This window comes from Oncorhynchus nerka, linkage group LG3, assembly GCF_034236695.1.
Source record: "Oncorhynchus nerka isolate Pitt River linkage group LG3, Oner_Uvic_2.0, whole genome shotgun sequence".
Taxonomy (NCBI): Eukaryota; Metazoa; Chordata; class Actinopteri; order Salmoniformes; family Salmonidae; genus Oncorhynchus; species Oncorhynchus nerka.
In genome coordinates this window covers 27,823,230-27,844,924 of record NC_088398.1, presented here as the reverse complement: position 1 = coordinate 27,844,924, position 21,695 = coordinate 27,823,230, and the positions used below count along the sequence as shown (strand labels likewise).

Below are 21,695 nucleotides of genomic sequence, written 5' to 3'. Positions count from 1 at the left end.
TCTGTTTGTGCTCTCTCTCTCTTTTAAAAGCCTTCGTCACCAGAAGCAGAACAGACCATAGAACCAGCACCCATTGGTGAGATCATGGCAGAACCCGAATCACAAGATGAGGTCTTTGGTAAGGAGTTTTTATTTTATTTCAGCCGTTTCAGTTGTATGCCAGTTTTTGGTAAAGAACGAGCCCACACAAAGCAACGTCAGCCATAATACATACTGTTACAAAAGATGTAAAGGGTTGTCGTGGTTACGCTCCAACGCTGTTGCTTCATAATGATTTAAAGGTTGTAGTAAAAAAGTGTTCCCTAAATGCCTTATCTGAGAGCCCCTCACCCGAAAAGCTCTCTTAAACATTGCTTCAAGTCGAATAAAAATAGGTGACGGTCCTCATTTTGGCTGCCGGTACACTTGGGTGCCAATATTTTGCAAGGGGTGCTGGTACTAAAGCAGACAATTTGAGTTGCTGGTACTCTATACCAGTCAGCACTGGTCCACTTCAAGCAATGCTCTTAAATGTATTTTCATCAGCAGAAAAAAATGCAGTGCTTCATAACAGCATAACACACATGCAGCCCATCTCTCAATGCAGAGTATCTTTCAGTGAAGGAACCCGGGTGATGACAAGGTATCCGTGGCCCAGGGATTCATTGCTAATGGTGATGGGTGTGACCCAACCTGGTAATGGAAAGAGTGCTTACATCCCCTGTTCCCTCCCTCCACTCTCTGTCAACCTGTAAATGAAGATTGTTTTTCATCCACCTCTACTCCTCTAGGCTACTTGGACTGTCTGCTCTAACAGTGAATTGAGAGCTTTGCACAGTTTGTATACATTGCGGGTGCATCCCAGGGTATGCCTAGATAAATAAAACGTGTAGAAATACAAGGAATGTATAAAAAGATGATTGTGCCCTAAATGTAGTACTCCAACTTAACAGGTGAGGGCAGAATCCATTGTGTTATAGCAGAGCCACAGAAAGCTGGCTGAGAGTCATAGATGGTTGGCTACTCGTGATTTCTCTACAGTGATGGAGATTGCTACCAGTAAGGAGGCAAACAGTGCACTTTAGAAATTCTGGTGTGAGTTAATTTACATTTTACATGCAGATGAGGTTTCCCATGAAGTGTTATATCAAATTAGGTGGACATACAGTACCAGTCAAAAGTTTGGACACACCTACTTATTCAAAGGTTTTTCTTTATTTTTACTATTTTCCACATTGTAGAATAATAGTGAAGACTCAAAACTGTGAAATAACACATATGGAATCATGTACATTTTTCAACAAATATATATTTTAGATTCTTCAAAGTAGCCACACTTTGCCTCTGACAGCTTTACACACGTTTGGTATTCTCTCAACCAGCTTCACCTAGAATACTTTTCCAACAGTCTTGAAGGAGTTCCCACATATGCTGAGCACTTGTTGGCTGCTTTTCCTTCACTATGTGGTCCAACTCATCCCAAACCATCTCAATTGGGTTGAGGTCAGGTGATGTGGAAGACAGGTCATCTGATGCAGCATTCTATCAATCTCCTTTTTAGTCAAATAGCCCTTACACAGCCTGGAGGTGTGTTGGGTCATTGTCCTGTTGAAAAACAAATGATAGTCCCACTATGCACAAACCAGATGGGATGGTGTATCGCTGCATAATAATATGGTAGCCATGCTGGTTAAGTGTGCCTTGAATTCTAAATAAATCACTGACCGTGTCACCAGCAATGCACCATCACACCTCCTCCTCCATGCTTCACGGTGGGAACAACACATGTGGAGATCATCCGTTCACCTACTCTGCATCTCACAAAGAAACAGAACCAAAAATCTCACATTTGGACTCATCAGACCAAAGGACAGATTTCCACCGGTCTAATGTCTATTGATCGTGTTTAATGGTCCAAGCAAGTCTCTTCTTATTATTGGTGTCCTTTAGTAGTGGTTTCTTTGCAGCAATTTGACCATGAAGGCTTGATTGACGCGGTCTCCTCTGAACAGTTGATGTTGAGATGTGTCTGTTTCTTGAACTTATTTTTATTTGGGCTGCAATTTCTGAGGCTGGTAACCCTAATGAACTTAACCTTAGTTGGGCTCCCGAGTGGTGCAGCGGTCTAAGGCACTTCATCTCAGTGCTAGAGGTGTCACTACAGACTCCCTGGTTTGATTCCAGGCTGTGTCACAACTGGCTGTGATTGGGAGTCCCATAGGGCGGCGCACAATTGGCCCAGCATCGTCCGGGTTTTGCCGATGTAGGCCGTCATTATAAATAAGAATTTGGTCTTAACTGACTTGCCTAGTTAAATAAAGGTTAAATGTAACATTTAAAACATATTATCCGCTGCAGCAGAGGTAACTCTGGGCCTTCCTTTCCTGTGGCGGTCCTCAATTTCATCATAGCGCTTGATGGTTTTTGCGACTGCACTTGAAAAACATTCAAAGTTCTTGAAATTTTACGGATTGACTGACTTTCATGTCTTCAAGTAATAATGGACTGTCGTTTCTCTTCGCTTTTTTGAGCTGTTCTTGCCATAATATGGACATGGTCTTTTACCTATCTTCTGTATACCACCCCTACCGTGTCAAAACTGATTGGCTCAAATGCATTAAGAAGGAAGGAAATTCCACAAATGAACTTTTAACAAGGCACACCTGTTAATTGACATAAAGAAAAACCCTGGAATGTGTAGATTGGACAAATCTTTTGACTGATACTGTACATCAGTCTATAATTAAAGTTTTATTCAATGAGAAGAAACAAGACGTCTCGTCATCTACTTTTTTTTTTTACAATTGCATTTTGCCTACTTGAATTGAATTGTTTTGTATATGTCATTTAGATCCCATGTGTAATGGATGAAACCTACAGTACATGGCCAAACACCTCCTTGTCGAACATCTTGTTACAAAATCATGGGCATTAATATGGAGTTGGTCCCCCCTTTGCTGCTATAACAGCCTCCACTCTTCTGGGAAGGCTTTCCACTAGATATTGTAACGTCGCTTCCATTCAGCTTCAAGAGCATTAGTGAGGTCGGCATTGATGTTGGGCGATTAGGCCTGACTCGCAGTCGGCGTTCCAATTACAAAGGTGTTTGATGGGGTTGAGGTCAGTGCTCTGTGCAGGCCAGTCAAGTTCTTCCACACCGATCTCGACAAACCATTTCTGTATGGACCTTTGCACAGGTGCATTGTCATGCTGAAACAGGAAAGGGCCTTACCCAAACTGTTGCCACAAAGTTGGAAGCACAAAATGGTCTACAATGTCATTGTATGCTTTAGCATAAATATTTCCCTTCACTGGAACTAAGGGCCCTAGCCCGACCCATGAAACCAGCCCCAGACCATTATTCCTCCTCCACCAAACTTTACAGTTGGCACTGCATTGGGGCAGGTACCGTTCTCCTGGCATCCACACAAACCCAGATTCATCACTCCAGAGAACGCATTTCCACTGCTCCAGAGTCCAATGGCAGCGAGCTTTACACCACTCCAACTGACACTTGGCATTGCGCATGGTGATCTTAGGCTTGTGTGCGGCTGCTCAGCCATGGAAACCCATTTCATGAAGCTCCCAACGAACAGTTCTTGTGCTGACTTTGCTTCCAGAGGCAGTTTGGAACTCTTTAGGGAGTGTTGCAACCAAGGACGGATGATTTTTCACACGCTACCCACTTCAGCATACGGCGGTCGCGTTCTGTGAGCTTGTGTGGCCTACCACTTCGCGGTTGAGCCGTTGTTGCTCCTAGGCGTTTCCACTTCACAACAACAGCACTTAGTTGACCGGGGCAGCTCTAGCAGGGCAGAAATTTTATGAACTGACTTTTTGGAAAGTTTGCATCCTATGACGGTGCCACGTTGAAAGTCACTGAGCTCTTCAGTACGGGCCATTCTACTGCCAGTGTTTGTCTATGGAGATTGCATGGCGGTGTGCTCAATTTTATACACCTGTCAGCAACGAGCATGGCTGAAATAGCCCAAATCCACTAATTTCAAGGGGTTTCCACATACATTTGGTGATGTAGTGTATCTTTCAATTTAGAAAATCTAAGTCTGCTTCAGTCACTCATACAGTTGAGGTCGGAAGTTTACATACACTTAGGTGGGAGTCATTAAAACTCGTTTTTTCAACTTGTTTAACAAATTATAGTTTTGGCAAGTCGGTTAGGACATCTACTTTGTGCATGACACAAGACATCATTTGAGTCAATTGGAGGTGTACTTGTGGATGTATTTCAAGGCCTACCTTCAAACTCACTGCCTCTTTGCTTGACATCATGGGAAAATCAAAAGAAATCAGCCAAGACCTCAGAAAAAAATTGTAGACCTCCACAAGTCTGGTTCATCCTTGGGAGCAATTTCCAAATACCTGAAGGTACCATGTTCATCTGTACAAACAATAGTACGCAGGTATAAACACCATGGGACCACGCAGCCGTCATACCGCTCAGGAAGGATATGTGTTCTGTCTCCTAGAGATGAATGTACTTTGGTGCAAATCAAAGTGCAAATCAATCCCAGAAAACCAGCAAAGGACCTTGTGAAGATGCTGGAGGAAACGGGTACAAAAGTATCTATATCCACAGTAAAACGACTATATTGACATAACCTGAAAGGCCCCTGAGCAAGGAAGAAGCCACTGCTTCAAAACCGCCATAAAAAAGCCAGACTACGGATTGGAACTGCACATGGGGACAAAGATCATACTTTTTGGGGAAATGTACAATGACCCCAAGCATACTTCCAAAACTGTGGCAAAATGGCTTAAGGACAACAAAGTCCAGGTATTGGAGTGGCCATCACAAAGCCCTGACCTCAATCCCATAGAAAATTTGTGTGCGGAACTGAAAAAGTGTATGTGTGTGCAAGGAGGCCTACAAACCTGACTCAGTTACAGCATCTCTGTCAGGAGGAATGGGCCAAACTTATTGTGGGAACCTTGTGGAAGGCTACCCGAAATGTTTGACCCAAGTTACAATTTAAAGGCAATGCTACCAAATACTAATTGATTGTATGCAAACTTCTGTCCCACTGGGAATGTGATGAAAGAAATAAAAGCTGAAATAAATCAATTCTCTCTACTATTTTTCTGACATTTCACATTCTTAATTAAAGTGGTGATCCTAACTGGCCTAAGACAGGGAATTTTACTATGATTAAACGTCAGGAATTGTGAAAAACTGAGTTTAAATGTATTTGGCTAAGGTGTATGTCAACTTCCAACTTCAACTGTACATATTTATCGCAAGATAAAACAATATTTTTTGAGAACCCCCTTTATCCCTCGTACAATGGCTTCGCCTAACGATCAAAGGAAAAATGCGAATGTAAGGTAGCCTCGACATATTTCAGCATATGTTTAACCTGACACAATCGGATGGAATATCATCTAATTGATCCTCTATGACACTTCCGGGTTGGAGCGAGCGGTCGCATCCGCACTCGGTCCGCAGGTAGTATTACATTTCATTACATTTCATTATAGTACAACGGTTTGATTTGTCTAATCTTAGCAATTTCTTCTTAGCTAGCTACATAGCCGTATTTGTATCATAGATAATTGCGTAATTATCGTATTTCGTCGTCCTAACGCAGTCTACACTGCTATCTGCCCTGCAGCTAGCCAGCTAGCTAACGTCCACCGTCTACCGATTAGCAGCACAACTATTACACTCAACTGAACGACTTGATTAGTGTAGTGTTAGCTAGCTACATAGTTGTCTTTGCTGTCTTCGTATCCAAGATAATTGTGTAGTTTAGAGTGTGTAGTTTTAGAGTGATTATCTTAATTTACCGAGGTTAGCTAGCCAGCTATTTGTCGTCCTTAACGTAGGAGACACTGCTAGCTAGCCAACAGCTAGCCAACGTCTACCGAACAGAACTTCCGCACTCAACAACCCAGTCGCATTTCGCTTCGCTCCACAGGTAGTATCACATTTTTCATTTCATTTCATTACAGTACAACGGCTTGATTTGTTTGATCGTAGCTAGCTACATAGCTAGCTACATAGCCGTCTTTGTATCAAAGATAATTGTGTAGTCTAGAGCGATTTCCTAGGTTAGCTAGCCAGCTATTGTCGTTCTTTTAACGCAACGTAACGTAATCAACACTGCCAGCTAGCCAGCTAGCCCCGAATAGCAGCACAGTAGAAACTATTACACTCAACGGAACGACTTGATTAGTGTAGTGTCAACAACGCAGCCACTGCCAGCTAGCCTACATAGTCAACAACGCAGCCTCTGCCAGCTAGCCTACTTCAGCAGTACTGTATCATTTTAATCATTTTAGTCAATAAGATTCTTGCTACGTAAGCTTAACTTTCTGAACACTCGAGACGTGTAGTCCACTTGTCATTCCAATCTCCTTTGCATTAGCGTAGCCTCTTGTGTAGCCTGTCAACTATGTGTCTGTCTATCCCTGTTCTCTCCTCTCTGCACAGACCATACAAACGCTCCACACCGCGTGGCCGCGGCCACCCTAATCTGGTGGTCCCAGCGCGCACGACCCACGTGGAGTTCCAGGTCTCCGGTAGCCTCTGGAACTGCCGATCTGCGGCCAACAAGGCAGAGTTCATCTCAGCCTATGCCTCCCTCCAGTCCCTCGACTTCTTGGCACTGACGGAAACATGGATCACCACAGATAACACTGCTACCCCTACTGCTCTCTCTTCGTCTGCCCACGTGTTCTCGCACACCCCGAGAGCTTCTGGTCATCGGGGTGGTGGCACCGGGATCCTCATCTCTCCCATGTGGTCATTCTCTCTTTCTCCCCTTACCCATCTGTCTATCGCCTCCTTTGAATTCCATGCTGTCACAGTTACCAGCCCTTTCAAGCTTAACATCCTTATCATTTATCGCCCTCCAGGTTCGGAGGAACTCGGAGAGTTCATCAATGAGCTTGATGCCTTGATAAGCTCCTTTCCTGAGGACGGCTCACCTCTCACAGTTCTGGGCGACTTTAACCTCCCCACGTCTACCTTTGACTCATTCCTCTCTGCCTCCTTCTTTCCACTCCTCTCCTCTTTTGACCTCACCCTCTCACCTTCCCCCCCTACTCACAAGGCAGGAAATACGCTCGACCTCATCTTTACTAGATGCTGTTCTTCCACTAACCTCATTGCAACTCCCCTCCAAGTCTCCGACCACTACCTTGTATCCTTTTCCCTCTCGCTCTCATCCAACACTTCCCACACTGCCCCTACTCGGATGGTATCGCGCCGTCCCAACCTTCGCTCTCTCTCCCCCTACTCTCTCTCCTCTTCCATCCTATCATCTCTTCCCTCTGCTCAAACCTTCTCCAACCTATCTCCTGATTCTGCCTCCTCAACCCTCCTCTCCTCCCTTTCTGCATCCTTTGACTCTCTATGTCCACTATCCTCCAGGCCGGCTCGGTCCTCCCCTCCCGCTCCGTGGCTCGACGACTCATTGCGAGCTCACAGAACAGGGCTCCGGGCAGCCGAGCGGAAATGGAGGAAAACTCGCCTCCCTGCGGACCTGGCATCCTTTCACTCCCTCCTCTCTACATTTTCCTCTTCTCTCTCTGCTGCTAAAGCCACTTTCTACCACTCTAAATTCCAAGCATCTGCCTCTAACCCTAGGAAGCTCTTTGCCACCTTCTCCTCCCTCCTGCTCCCTCTCTGCAGATGACTTCGTCAACCATTTTGAAAAGAAGGTCGACGACATCCGATCCTCGTTTGCTAAGTCAAACGACACCGCTGGTTCTGCTCACACTGCCCTACCCTGTGCTCTGACCTCTTTCTCCCCTCTCTCTCCAGATGAAATCTTGCGTCTTGTGACGGCCGGCCGCCCAACAACCTGCCCGCTTGACCCTATCCCCACCTCTCTTCTCCAGACCATTTCCGGAGACCTTCTCCCTTACCTCACCTCGCTCATCAACTCATCCCTGACCGCTGGCTACCTCCCTTCCGTCTTCAAGAGAGCGAGAGTTGCACCCCTTCTGAAAAAACCTACACTCGATCCCTCCGATGTCAACAACTACAGACCAGTATCCCTTCTTTCTTTTCTCTCCAAAACTCTTGAACGTGCCGTCCTTGGCCAGCTCTCCCGCTATCTCTCTCATAATGACCTTCTTGATCCATATCAGTCAGGTTTCAAGACTAGTCATTCAACTGAGACTGCTCTTCTCTGTATCACGGAGGCGCTCCGCACTGCTAAAGCTAACTCTCTCTCCTCTGCTCTCATCCTTCTAGACCTATCGGCTGCCTTCGATACTGTGAACCATCAGATCCTCCTCTCCACCCTCTCCGAGTTGGGCATCTCCGGCGCAGCCCACGCTTGGATTGCGTCCTACCTGACAGGTCGCTCCTACCAGGTGGCGTGGCGAGAATCCGTCTCCACACCACGTGCTCTCACCACTGGTGTCCCCCAGGGCTCTGTTCTAGGCCCTCTCCTATTCTCGCTATACACCAAGTCACTTGGCTCTGTCATAACCTCACATGGTCTCTCCTATCATTGCTATGCAGACGACACACAATTAATCTTCTCCTTTCCCCCTTCTGATGACCAGGTGGCGAATCGCATCTCTGCATGTCTGGCAGACATATCAGTGTGGATGACGGATCACCACCTCAAGCTGAACCTCGGCAAGACGGAGCTGCTCTTCCTCCCGGGAAGGACTGCCCGTTCCATGATCTCGCCATCACGGTTGACAACTCCATTGTGTCCTCCTCCCAGAGCGCTAAGAACCTTGGCGTGATCCTGGACAACACCCTGTCGTTCTCAACTAACATCAAGGCGGTGGCCCGTTCCTGTAGGTTCATGCTCTACAACATCCGCAGAGTACGACCCTGCCTCACACAGGAAGCGGCGCAGGTCCTAATCCAGGCACTTGTCATCTCCCGTCTGGATTACTGCAACTCGCTGTTGGCTGGGCTCCCTGCCTGTGCCATTAAACCCTACAACTCATCCAGAACGCCGCAGCCCGTCTGGTGTTCAACCTTCCCAAGTTCTCTCACGTCACCCCGCTCCTCCGCTCTCTCCACTGGCTTCCAGTTGAAGCTCGCATCCGCTACAAGACCATGGTGCTTGCCTACGGAGCTGTGAGGGGAACGGCACCTCAGTACCTCCAGGCTCTGATCAGGCCCTACACCCAAACAAGGGCACTGCGTTCATCCACCTCTGGCCTGCTCGCCTCCCTACCACTGAGGAAGTACAGTTCCCGCTCAGCCCAGTCAAAACTGTTCGCTGCTCTGGCCCCCCAATGGTGGAACAAACTCCCTCATGACGCCAGGACAGCGGAGTCAATCACCACCTTCCGGAGACACCTGAAACCCCACCTCTTTAAGGAATACCTAGGATAGGATAAAGTAATCCCTCTCGCCCCCCCTTAAAAGATTTAGATGCACTACTGTTCCACTGGATGTCATAAGGTGAATGCACCAATTTGTAAGTCGCTCTGGATAAGAGCGTCTGCTAAATGACTTAAATGTAAATGTCTATCAAATCCTGAATCAAAAGCCTCAGTCACAACACACCAGACACTGTGAATTGAACAGCAAACGGTCATTCTCTCCCCCTTTTCACCATTTATCAGTTCTGATTAAAAGAGCTGAGGTCTGGCTGTTGCACCCGTGGCGTTGGAGAAATGTTCTTTGTGTTCCTGCACATGAGCACACCCCTGGAACACCGTATCGACTGGGAGCCGAACAACAAACAAGCAGCTCAAAGCTGACCCCTGTGGCGCACCACTGCCTCTGATCACCATACACATGGAGACACAAAGACAACACTAATTAATGGGGAGAGGTGTGAGGTAGGCAGGGGGCGGAGAAGGCCACTGCCTGTTATTCTGTAAGGGTAATGATGACCCTAGTGCTTCTCGTGTGGCACAGTGCAAAGGAAGGTCTTAGGGCTTTCGTCACGTCTCTCATTGAGAGAAGGAGGAGAAGATTAGTAAGGGAGTGAGGGAAGACAGAGGGGGAAGAGAGTGAGAAAAGGTAGAGAACGCAAAGAGAACCAGGTAATAGAGAGCTGTATGTTAGAGAGGGAAGGGAGATTGGGCAGGGAGACAGAGAAAGAGGCCAGGAATGAGCGGAGGGAAGGAAGTGAGAGAAAGCGGGGGACTGAGGGAGGAGAGAAACCGAGAGAGCAGGGAGAGAGAGCAGGGAGAGAGAGCAGGGAGGGAGAGGAAAGGTAGAGAGTGCCCCCAAGTAGCAGAACAAGAGATGAAAGCTCAGTGTGCCTTGGTTACAATGGGCACCAGATCAATAGAAAAGCCATTTTCTCTGTGTCTCTCGGTGTGTGTGGAGGAGAGGAGAGGAGATGGGCGGAGGGAGGGATTCAGGGTTGGGGAACAAGGTTAACTACAGGTCAAGAAGCATGAGATGTGGCATGTAACTGGGATTATTGACTGATCTAGTGTGTTTTGTTTGTTTGTGTGTGTGTGAGTTGGTGCATGCGCATTCTTGCTTACATTCGCCCCTGTGCGCGTGTGCATGCAGGTGAGTCTGTATTCATGCACCTGACAGTGAGATGTTCTGTTATTGGCAGGTATCCTTTCATCCTCAATAATGCACCTTGTTATCAGCTGGGGATGTTAGTGCACAGCATTTAGATTGAGCCGTAACTAGAGATCCACCTGCAGCCAATTCATGTCCCATGAGTTATACACTTGTCATTGATCAATGCTGTGTCGGTCTAGGCTCTCCAATCAAAAATCGGTTGTTTCAAACCCCCCCACCTAAAGGGAACCCTGTTTTAACCTGGGGAGGTAAGATGTAGTATCACCTGATCCTAGAACAACATACACAACTTGTCAACTTTTAAACATAAACATTTGTCTGTCCGTGTACCTTGCTGATTCTGAGACGGAGGGAAAACATATTTTGGAAGTCACAAAATGATCACCCACCAGTGACGTTCAACGGGTGACAAATTATGATTTCAGGAAGGTGGCGGAAGGGACTAGGAGTGGGATGATACCCTTTTGTTTATACCGTACAAAGTTGAAAATGAGGAAGCTCTTTCTTTAACTGGAACTTTAGCCCGGCTCAGGTTCTGCTATAAAGTGTTAAGGGATTTGAGAGAGTTCCGATGCAGTTGAAAGTCGTTGATCTCATTAAGAAAGGAGACACTTACCCTGACACATCGAATGCAATTATTATCCCTGCAGCCCTCATCAACTTTTTATAGGGATGCGCTTCAAAGCTGTTCGTATGCAACTCACCTGGTGGCAACCTGTATAGAGAAAATCACTGGATTGGCTTTTTGATTCATGAAGATAAGCAACATCGGCCAAAGGACAGAGAGAGAGATTTTGGGGCTCGATCTTTTCATTGTTGAATTGACAGCTCTCTCTTGCAAAACAAAATGTCATGTCAATGAGAGAAATTATCCAATTATTACTATTATTATTGTTGTTGTTGTTGTTATTATTATATTAGAAGTGTGGGCTTTGTTAGGGCACTGACACAACAGGTATGTAACATTCAGGTTTGATGGATCCTGATCTCGTGTCAGTCTGTAGTCCAGGCTCTTTTATGGTGTGCTGTTTTTATCAGGTGTTGTTAATATCAAACCGTTCTTAACAGGCTGTTTAGCACTCTGTTATTTTGTCAAATGCCTCTTTCTAGAACTCTTATCAACTTCGAGAGAGGAAAGAACATTCATTATTGCTCTCAAGCACATTGACCGAAACAATTTGACGGCTTGGTACGGAGAGTAAAAAAATATGGAATTTCCCACCAAATTGCCATGGTTAAAGTGGTTTGTGAGAGCCAGTTTAGTGGTGTGTTCTGTTTGAGTTGGCATCAGCAAACCTCTCCTGTCGCTGAGGCCTCTCAAGCGATAAGGTCTCTAACGTATCCACGCCACACTTTCTGTTAACAGACTTTGCATTCGTTTTCCAGTCCTGAGCAAACACACCCCAGTCAGCATTTGTGTGCTGTTAAAAGGCCATTATGGCTCCATTACCTAGGTCTGCTCCGGGGCCTACACTCAGGCTGCAGCCACAGTCCAGGTCCGTCTGTGTCCGTCCTGGCTCCAGATCCTCCTGACCTGTCTGGGTTTCCTTAGCTGACCCTCTTCCCTGCCTGTCAGTCTGTCACTCCGTCCGTCCGTCCCCTCTTCTCGGAATAGAATTAAACCAACATTAGCTGGGAGATTCTAATCAAGATCTCTCGTCGTATTGTCGCTGTGGTTCTCTTTCACTGAGGACAGGGTGGTCTAGGCCTAAGGGTCGTCACAGGGATGTGAGAGGCTCTCTGAGCATATCCCAATGCAGGTGAATGTTTTCTCCTGCTGGAGAAGGGTTCAGGCCACGTTTGTGTATATATCTTTTTCGATCCACTTGAACTGCGTTTGCTCTTTAAGCTCAAGGAAAGTGTGGCCAAAGTCTGTGGGACCGACATTATGAAACCAAAACTGTGTGCTCAAGTAGTCAACCTTAACCCGGGAAAGTCAAAATAGCTCAAATGACTCGATTCAGATATTGAATTTAATTCAAAAGCAACTGGAATAAATTGCTGAATGTCTTGGCTATAAAAGAAGGGGAAAAATAGAGGAATAGACATGGGTCTTCTACCTTTTATGAACAAGCAATTCCGTTCAAGATCTCCACCATCTTGCCTCATTCAAGAAAATTGAATGATTTCACCATAAGTCAATTATTACTTATTTCATGTTTGCGTCTTGGTTCTGATTGCATTTGTGACCTGGCTCGTCCTCTGCCTTTTCTAACGGGCGTGCTGTTGCCTTGCCTATGCTGCAGCAGACTGCATTAGTCTGTCCCAGGGCTGATTGGGTTAAGAGCTCTATGCTCTTCTGTTCTGGCTGAAGGGGAAGAGGATATGAGTGGGTGCTCCTGGCTCCCTTCGCTCCATCCGTCGATCGCTCGTTTGTCTGTTCGTTACTAACTCCATTGTAAAGCTCCAAGGGTCAGGATGTCAAATGAAAAGTGAACCACAACATGCCAGGGAATTAGATTATCTTATGGGTCTGTTAAAAGTTTTCTTGTCTATCAGACAAGACTGCGAGGGATGTTGGACACCTTATCCAGATAAAACAGGGCCTGCTCTGTGTACTTTATTCATTTATTGTTTGCTGCTTGCACTTTAACAACATAGACTGGGAGAGAATTCCTCTGTTTTGTCTCTCTTTCTCTCTCCCGTCCTTTGTTCCTCTCTCTCTTTATATCTACAGGTAACTGACAAAATAATGGAAACACTTGAATACATGAGGGATACAATGTACAGTACATTGAAAGCAGGTGCTTTCACACAGGTGCGGTTCCTGAGTGAATTAATCAATTAACATCCCATCATGCTTAGGGTCATGTATAGAAATGCTGGGCAGGCCATTATTTAGCTACAGTCTTTCGCTGTGCCTTATGTCAGGCCGTATATAAAAGAGGCTGATGGCTCAGGCATTTGTCTCGGTGGCTGGGGCTACCACTAGCTGGTACAGCGGGCACTAGACCCTGGCACTGCCACAGCAGAGCTCCTCGCCACTCAAAAGCGTTGATTGTTGAGAGCCACCATTCATCACTGGGCCAGTGTTCTCTGCTTTGACACCATTGTTCAGATTCTCTCACTGTCTCTGTCTTTATCTCTCTGTCTTTATCTGTCTGTCTTTCTTTCTGTATTTTCTTTCTCTTCTCTTTCTTTCTCTTCCCTTTTTTCTTTCTTTCTCCTCACTTTTCTCTTTCTTTTTTTCTCCTTTTCTCTCTCCTCTCCTCTCCTCTCCTCTCCTCTCCTCTCCTCTCCTCTCCTCTCCTCTCCTCTCCTCTCCTCTCCTCTCCTCTCCTCTCCTCTCCTCTCCTCTCCTCTCCTCTCCTCTCCTCTCCTCTCGTCACGTCTCGTCTCCTCTCCTCTCTCACTCTCCCCACCCCCAAGGTCGACAGATTTCTGATGCTTCTTCCCTAACAAACTTGCCAGAGCGAGTCACATAGCTTTTGACGATTGCTTTCTGAACTTTCCGTGAACCTGTCTGATAAGATAGTGTCTTCAGGAAATTGAGCGAGCTGTGTTTTGCTGTCCTGTCAATACTAGTGCAGATGGTAGATTCAGATGTGTATAGATGGTCTGTTTTTATGGTGTTTTTCTGACTCTCCACTTGACACAAGCACTCAGGATGGTGATTTAATTATGCGAGTGGTCAGATAGCGTATTGAACAACGTGATGAAGCTTCGTAGCAATTTGACTAGTAAACTCATGGGTACATTCGTAATGGCTATCTGGTATGGTGGTGCAACAATTTCCATGGTAGTGCAAAATATGAATTCAAATGATGTAAACTATTGTGGCTCATACAATGGAATGTCTTTTTCGTAATGCCAGTAGAGTTGAAAAAAAAGACATCTACAACAAGAGTCATAATCAAGCCATATTTGATAAATGGACAAAAAGCTTAACGTATTTTTTTTGCACCATTTTGTGAATTAGCATGGAAAAGTTGCAGTATGAGATATCCCCAAGGTATGTTTGAGCAAAAGACTCACTTGGTAACACCCCCATCTGTAAAACCTGTTAGCGAAATCAATGTAGGGATCCAACCCCCTAGATTCGCACCGGTGTGTCATTCTAAGTTAAAGTACATGTAATAAAACAAATCCCCATCAAAATCTTTGTATCTGGTTGTGTCCGAACACAAACAAATGAGACCCCACCTTGGAAAGGGGAGATTCTAACGAACATAATGGTGTTCTCTATGACCCCCACAAGTGTCACGGGATGCGTCTGAAGGTAACTGGTATGGATTTTTATTTTTTTTTACGAATGGAAGTATATATATTCTATGAATGTATAAAAAAATGACAAAATAAAAAATATAGATTTATATATATATAAACACAGTTGAAGTTTGAAGTTTACATACACCTAGGTTGGAGTCATTAAAACTAGTTTTTCAACCACTCCAAAAATGTCTTGTTAACAAACTATAGTTTTAGCAAGTCGGTTAGGACATCTACTTTGTGTGTGACACAAGTAATTTTTCCAACAATTGTTTACAGACAGATTATTTCACTTATAATTCACTATATCACAAATCCAGTGGGTCAGAAGTTTACATACACTAAGTTGACTGTGACTTTAAACAGATTGGAAAATTCCAGAAAATTATGTCATGGCTTTAGAAGCTTCTGATAGGCTAATTGACATCATTTGAGTCAATTGGAAGTGTACCTGTGGATGTATTTCAAGGCCTACCTTCAAACTCAGTGCCTCTTTGCTTGACATCATAGGCAAATCAAAAGAAATCAGCAAAGATCTCAGAAAAAAAATTGTAGACCTCCACAAGTCTGGTTCATCAACAGCAAATGACCATGTGAAGATGCTGGAGGAACCAGGTACAAAAGTATCTACAGTGGGGCAAAAAAGTATTTAGTCAGCCACCAATTGTGCAAATTCTCCCACTTAAAAATACTTATTTTCCACCATAATTTGCAAAGAAATTCATTAAAAATCCTACAATGTGATTTTCTGGATTTTTTTCTCATTTTGTCTGTCATAGTTGAAGTGTACCTATTATGAACATTACAGGCCTCTCGTCTTTTTAAGTGGGAGAACTTGCACAGTTGGTGGATTACTAAATACTTTTTTTGCCTCACTGTATATCGACATAACCCGAAAGGCCACTCAGCAAGGAAGAAGCCACTGCTCCAAAACCACCATTAAAAAAAGCCAGACTACGGTTTGCAATTGCACATGGGGACAAAAGATCGTACTTTTTGGAGAAATATCCTCTGATCTGATGAAACAAAAATAGAACTGTTTGGCCATATTGACCATCGTTATGTTTGGAGGAAAAAGGGGGAGGTGTAACATAACTTTAGTCCGTCCCCTCGCACATAACCGGGCTCGAACCAGGGACCCTCTGCACACATCAACAACAGTCACCCACGAAGCTTCGTTTACCCATCACTCCACAAAGCAAGGGGAACCACTACTTCAAGGTCTCAGAGCAAGTGATGTCACCGATTGAAACGCTATTAGCGCGCACCACCCCTAACTAGCTAGCCATTTCACATCCGTTACAGAGTCTTGAAAGCCAAAGAACACCATCCCAACCGTGAAGCACGGGGATGTCAGCATCATGTTGTGGGGGTGCTTTGCTGCAGGAGGGACAGGTGCACTTCACAAAATGGATGGCATCATGAGGAGAGAAAATTATGTGGATATATTGAAGCAACATCTCAAGACATCAGTCAGGAAGTTAAAGCTTGGTCGCAAATGGGTCTTCCAAATGGACAATGACCTCAAGCATACTTCCAAAGTTGTGGCAAAATGGCTTAAGGACAACAAAGTCAAGGTATTGGAGTAGCCATCACAAAGCCCTGATCTCAATCCCATGGGCAGAACTGAAAAAAAAAACGTGGGCGAGCAAGGAGGCCTACAAACCTGACTCAGTTACACCTGCTCTGTCAGGAGGAATAAATTCACCCAACTTATTGTGGGAAGCTTGTGGAAGGCTACCGGAAACATTTGACCCAAGATACACAATTCAAAGGCAATGCTACCAAATACTAATTGAGTGTATGTAAACTTCTGACCCAATGGGAATGTGATGAAAGAAATAAAAGCTGAAATAAATCATTCTATCTACTATTATTCTGACATTTCACATTCTTAAAATAAAGTGGTGATCCTAACTAACCTAAGACAGGGAATTTTTACTAGGATTAAATGTCAGGAATTGTGAAAAACTGAGTTTAAAAGTATTTGGCTAAGGTTTATGTTAACATCCGACTTCAACTGTATATAAGTCAAAAGTTTGGACACACCTGCTCACACCAGGTATTTTCTTAATTCTTTCCTTTTTCTACATTGTAGAACTATAGTGAATCATCAAAACTATGAAATAACACATATGGAATCATGAGAAAAAGTGTTCAAGCTGTCTTGTTGACAGCTTTGCACTCTCCTAGATTCAGGACAGAAACTTCAAAACCTTGTTTCTTATGATTCATTTTTTGACTGTCCTCTTTGCCATTTAGGAATATGTTATTCAATGATTTTCTATGGGTTTTAGTAATCAAGGACAACATCTATATTTTTATCAAATAATTTTTTATACTTTTTTTATTACCTAAAGAGGTCCTTAAATTGAAAATGTGATTTGACCTTCTTAAAATAACTCCATATGTCAGCTTAGCACCCCCTCCTCCCCCAACATCTTAGACTTTAAAGAATGAAACATAACGTAAAGAGGAAATAGAATGAAGCAAGAAGAAATGAAGCAATTAGACAAAAGCCCACGTTCTATATGTTCATCTAAAGCAGGATAATGGTGGATTGTGCTCGGGGCGTAACAAAATCCATTGTCACCGACTGGATTTACTCCTTTTCCGTTTAAATTTGCCATTGATCCAAGACAATGGTGGTGAGAGAGGAAACTAACTAGTGTATTCTATGGGCATACTGTAAATGGAGGCTGCGTTAGCCCACATTCACACAAACAGCTGTCTTGTCTAGGAGATGGCAAGGCAAAGTCCCTGTACATACACACACACACACACACACACACTGTGGATTGATCAATAGCAACCTGTTGATGCTGTATCTGCCTGCTCTGTCCTGTTCTGTGCTGTTGTTACCTAACACCTTTTACTTGAGAGAGGAGAGATTATGGGCTAGAAACCCCATGAGAGAGAGAGAGAGCGAGTAAAAGAAAGCGAGGGAGAGAGAGACAGGGAGAATGAAAGAGAGTAAAAGAGACGGAGTAAAATACTGAAAGAAAAAGAGTCTTGAGAGAGATAATGCTCTGAGTGATATGTTCTTAGCCAGTAAACAGATCAGTGCGAAAAGCTTTGGCCGGTGTTGACAGAAGAGTTGAGGTTCCACCATTGCTGGCAGTGGTGCCAGCCTCACTGGGACTAGATCAGATTACGATGTAAACCTCAACACTGAGTGCATGCTGAATAGTGAAGATTGGCACTACCACTGACACATTTTTATCATCAATTTTGTCCTGGGTAAAAGCTGATATCACATACATGCTTTCATTGTTCCCCATGGGAGAACCCTTTTTGGTTCCAAGTATAACCCTTTTTGGTTCCAGGTAAAAGCTGAACCAAAAACCCTCTGTGGAAAAGGTTCGTACCTCGCACCAAAAAGGGTTCTCTGTTTTTCTAAGTGCGTACACAGGTTTGGTTGAGCTGTTATTTCTGACGTACACATGATTCCACATTTGGAATGAGCAGTTGTAGGAAGTGAAGATCACAGAAGTCATGCAAGGGGCTTGGCGGTTCAAGGACCGAGGCGAAAAATAAGGGGTTTAGCATCTCCTCTATCTGCCACTGAGAAATCTCCGGAGGACAGCCTGTCCATGAATGCCTGACGAGTCTGAAGACAGAGGGTCATTCTCCCCGGGGCCTGTGGGCGGAGGTCCGGGATCCATGATGAATGCTGTGACAGAGTGGGTGGTGGCAGTTTTTTACTCCTGGGTGGGTGGTCTGGTCAAGGGCCACATAGCTGCTTCTTAGAGGAATATTTCCCGTGCCTGGGTCCCACCACTATGGGTGGATCCTAGCTGGCTCCTTGTTGTCGTTACAGACGCTGGTCCACCAGAAGGCTAAACCGTCCTCTGCACTACAGGGGCCCATGAGGAGAGAGATTGAGATCCAAGGCCCACTCGCTGCATTTCTTTCCTCTCCTCTCTTGTCTGTTTGTCACTGTGGGTTGTCGCTTCTCCTTCTTCTCCTCTCACTCGGGCACTACAGAGCTTCTTGTTATGGATTAGTCATAGCTTGGTAAATAAGCACATATTTAAAGTACACTCTTAGAAAAAAGGCTTCCAAAAGGGTTCTGCGGCCATCTCCATAGGAGAACCACTTTTGGTTCCAGGTGGAACCCTCTTTGGAAAGGGTTCCACATGGAACCAAATGGGATTCTTTTAAAGGCTTCTCTGACTTTAAAGGGCATGGAGACAGCCGAAGAAGCCGTTTTGGTTTTAGATAGCGCCTTTTCTTTTTTCTTTCTAAGAGTGTAGATCAATAACAGGCCTGATTTTGAAGTGGTCCGTCTCCCCAGAGAATATGTACTGTGACACGATGAGTGGCTGTGTGCTTTTCAACCATTTCAACCAAGGCCTATCACCTGTCTCCAGCCAGGCCCTGTGCCTGCCTCAGCCTCACCTGTGACGGACACGTTGCCCGTGAGAGCCTCATTAGATGTTCTCATCGGAAGAGCAAGAGATCAAGAAAAGTGAGCGCAGCGTGTTACATTGCAAAACCCCGAGCAGCTCTGTAGAGACCTTTCTACCCCCCCTCAGTGTTCTGCGTCAGCCCGCCCATTCATTTCCCTTTCATGTTGTTGACAAGCACCAGTGTTTTATCATCCCCCGCTATCTCTGCTAGTGCATCTTTGCTTGGGGAGAGGGGTAAGCATGGCTGTGTTAATCTAATGAAGGGGCACGCTGTGGATAAACCGCCTCTTTTTTTCTCTCTCTCTTTCGATCCCTGTACCTCACTTTTCACCTGGCTTTTTTTTAGGCTCTTTGAGTCTTGTTTTCCCCAAAGATGACGCAAATGTTTATTTGTAGGGTTTTTGCTTTGGGCCTGCTTTCGACATTCCAGTGCCACTTCGTTAGGGCCTTACAATGTACAGTATATTGCGTATAAAGTGGGGCTGATGTTTGTGACACAACTCTGTGTCTTACAGCAATGTAGTTAATGAAATGTAATCGTTCACAATTGTTGAACGGCGGCGTGGCGATGCGCTACACTTGTCCTGAGCATGTGACTCACAGCGCTTCCCAATAGAAAACGGAGTGAGATTAAGCTCGGTTATGTGTGGAGGGAACCGTGCTCTTAACTTATTTGCCAGGGAGAGTGTGTGAGAGAGACTTTATTTAATCAGCGTTCCCGCCCTGATGATTGAATGACTGACGATATGTGTTATTAGGATGAAGTGGAGATGGTGGCCAGGTGCAGACAGATTCTGATTGCACCTGCAACGAGTGGCCGAGCCTAATGGAGACCGAGAGTCCTGTTCAGGTCTCTGTCGCAGTATTGCTGTCAGGGAACCAAAGACAAAGCACTGAAGGGGTATTCCACCTCAAAATCAAAGTCAGTCAGATGTGTTGAGACATTTTTTTAAACGCAGTCTAATATCAAGATGACTATTTATCGTTATAAACTTTATTCATAACTGTATTATTATTATTAGATGGGCAATGCAAAACTATAAAACTGTACGTTTGTTGGAGTTTCAATCTGCAGAGGTGTTTCAATGTCAACGCATGTAACACACACCTAGATAACCACACCTATGGATTACCTTTGCCAGAGTCACAGAGCGAGGGAAAAGGGGTTAGACAGATTATTCAGTGTTTTTGTTGTTGTGTTTGCCAAGCATACAAGATGCGAGGTGACTTGTCATCATACTGTAAGTGCAGTGGAAAGAGCTTATCAGAGCAACGCTAGTAGTTTTGTTTTGCTGAGATAGTGGGTTTGATGGTAGTTGATGATGGAGGTGATGGAGCGAGATGGCTCTGTAACATAACAGGGCCACTGCCGGGAGGAAATACGTCTGAACAGTTTGCTCATATTGGGGAGCTGCTGGAACACCAGAGCACAGGCACTGCTTTCATCATCATTTTATAACATCAAATCACTATGTCTTTATAGCATTGTCACAGCAGCACAAACCTCAACCACGTCTACTGGGGAAATATATCTCTCCCTCTCTCTCCCTCTCCCTCTCCCTCTTCCTCTCTCTCTCCTGATCTTTCTTTTCTCTGTCCTGCTCTTCTAGTCTCTCATATTCCATGTTGTGAGGTGTAGGATCGCAATTACAGTTGCCTTTCACCAAGGTGACAAGGGATGTTTGGTTCTGTGATTTGTTCACTGGGAAGGTCTTAGTGACTCCTAGAGAAATAAGGAAAGATGTGCTGGTGGCATCCTGGTTCCCCAATGGGCTTTGAGCTTCGGTTGAGACCAGCCGTCCTTTCATCCTTTTACACAATCATATCTAAGAGCAATTTGTTTTAGTAAGTAAATAGCTTCCGCTACAGAAAACCTGCTTTCATGGTAGATATTTCATTTCAGTGTTGCCAGTTCAAGTGTCTGTGATTTGTCGTTTTCAGCTGACTCGAGCAGTATGGCTCTACCTCCATGTACATCATTCACACAACTCTAACAGTCTCAGCGTCCGTGCTTTAGTTGTACTCAGATGTACGCGTCTCTTTGTTCATAGAATCTGAACATTTGTCAGTAGATCCAGATCTGGAAGTTCGGTTTGGTTCTCCAAATTGCCATTTTTTTAATATATATATTTTTTTAATGTTTTATTGTAAATGCTGTGATATCCTTCCATCTGAACGCCTTGTTGATCCATTTTGAGTTATTGTTGAGGTCTTTCTCGAACCGGCTCAAACCGGCTCAAACCAACGCCTGCCTTGCAGTTGCTCAGGCATCAGATAAGTGTCACTGTGCATCGGGTTGAAAATCCATACTTATAGGAGTTATTTTAGGGACACTGGCCTCCTTGTCCCACATAAATAACTATGCGGCTCTGACAATAGACCACTGTTGAGGAAATATTAGCATGCGGATTCCACTGTTGTTTTTTCCTACACCATTTCGTCCAGTATAGTGTCTACATTGTTCTTTGGGGAGCGCTGCGCTGCATGCCCTGTGCTCCGGGAGCTAGCTAGCATGGTGGCTTCTGTCAGAAGGGATAAGTTACAGGTAATGCTGTAGATCTCAGCGTCCCACTGATGGCCATAGTGTCCATTCGCACATGTGG

General features: G+C 44.8%; 1 protein-coding gene across 2 annotated transcripts in view; it reads left to right on the top strand.

The window, feature by feature from the left end:
- Positions 1 to 21,695, top strand: part of LOC135564838 (myelin basic protein-like) — a 52,690-nt gene that overhangs the window by 29,760 nt on the left and 1,235 nt on the right. For both annotated transcript variants that reach the window (XM_065010901.1, XM_065010910.1), the window contains exon 3: positions 31 to 118. In XM_065010901.1, the coding sequence (XP_064866973.1) occupies positions 31 to 118 (88 nt within the window). The remainder of the gene's footprint in view (positions 1 to 30; positions 119 to 21,695) is intronic.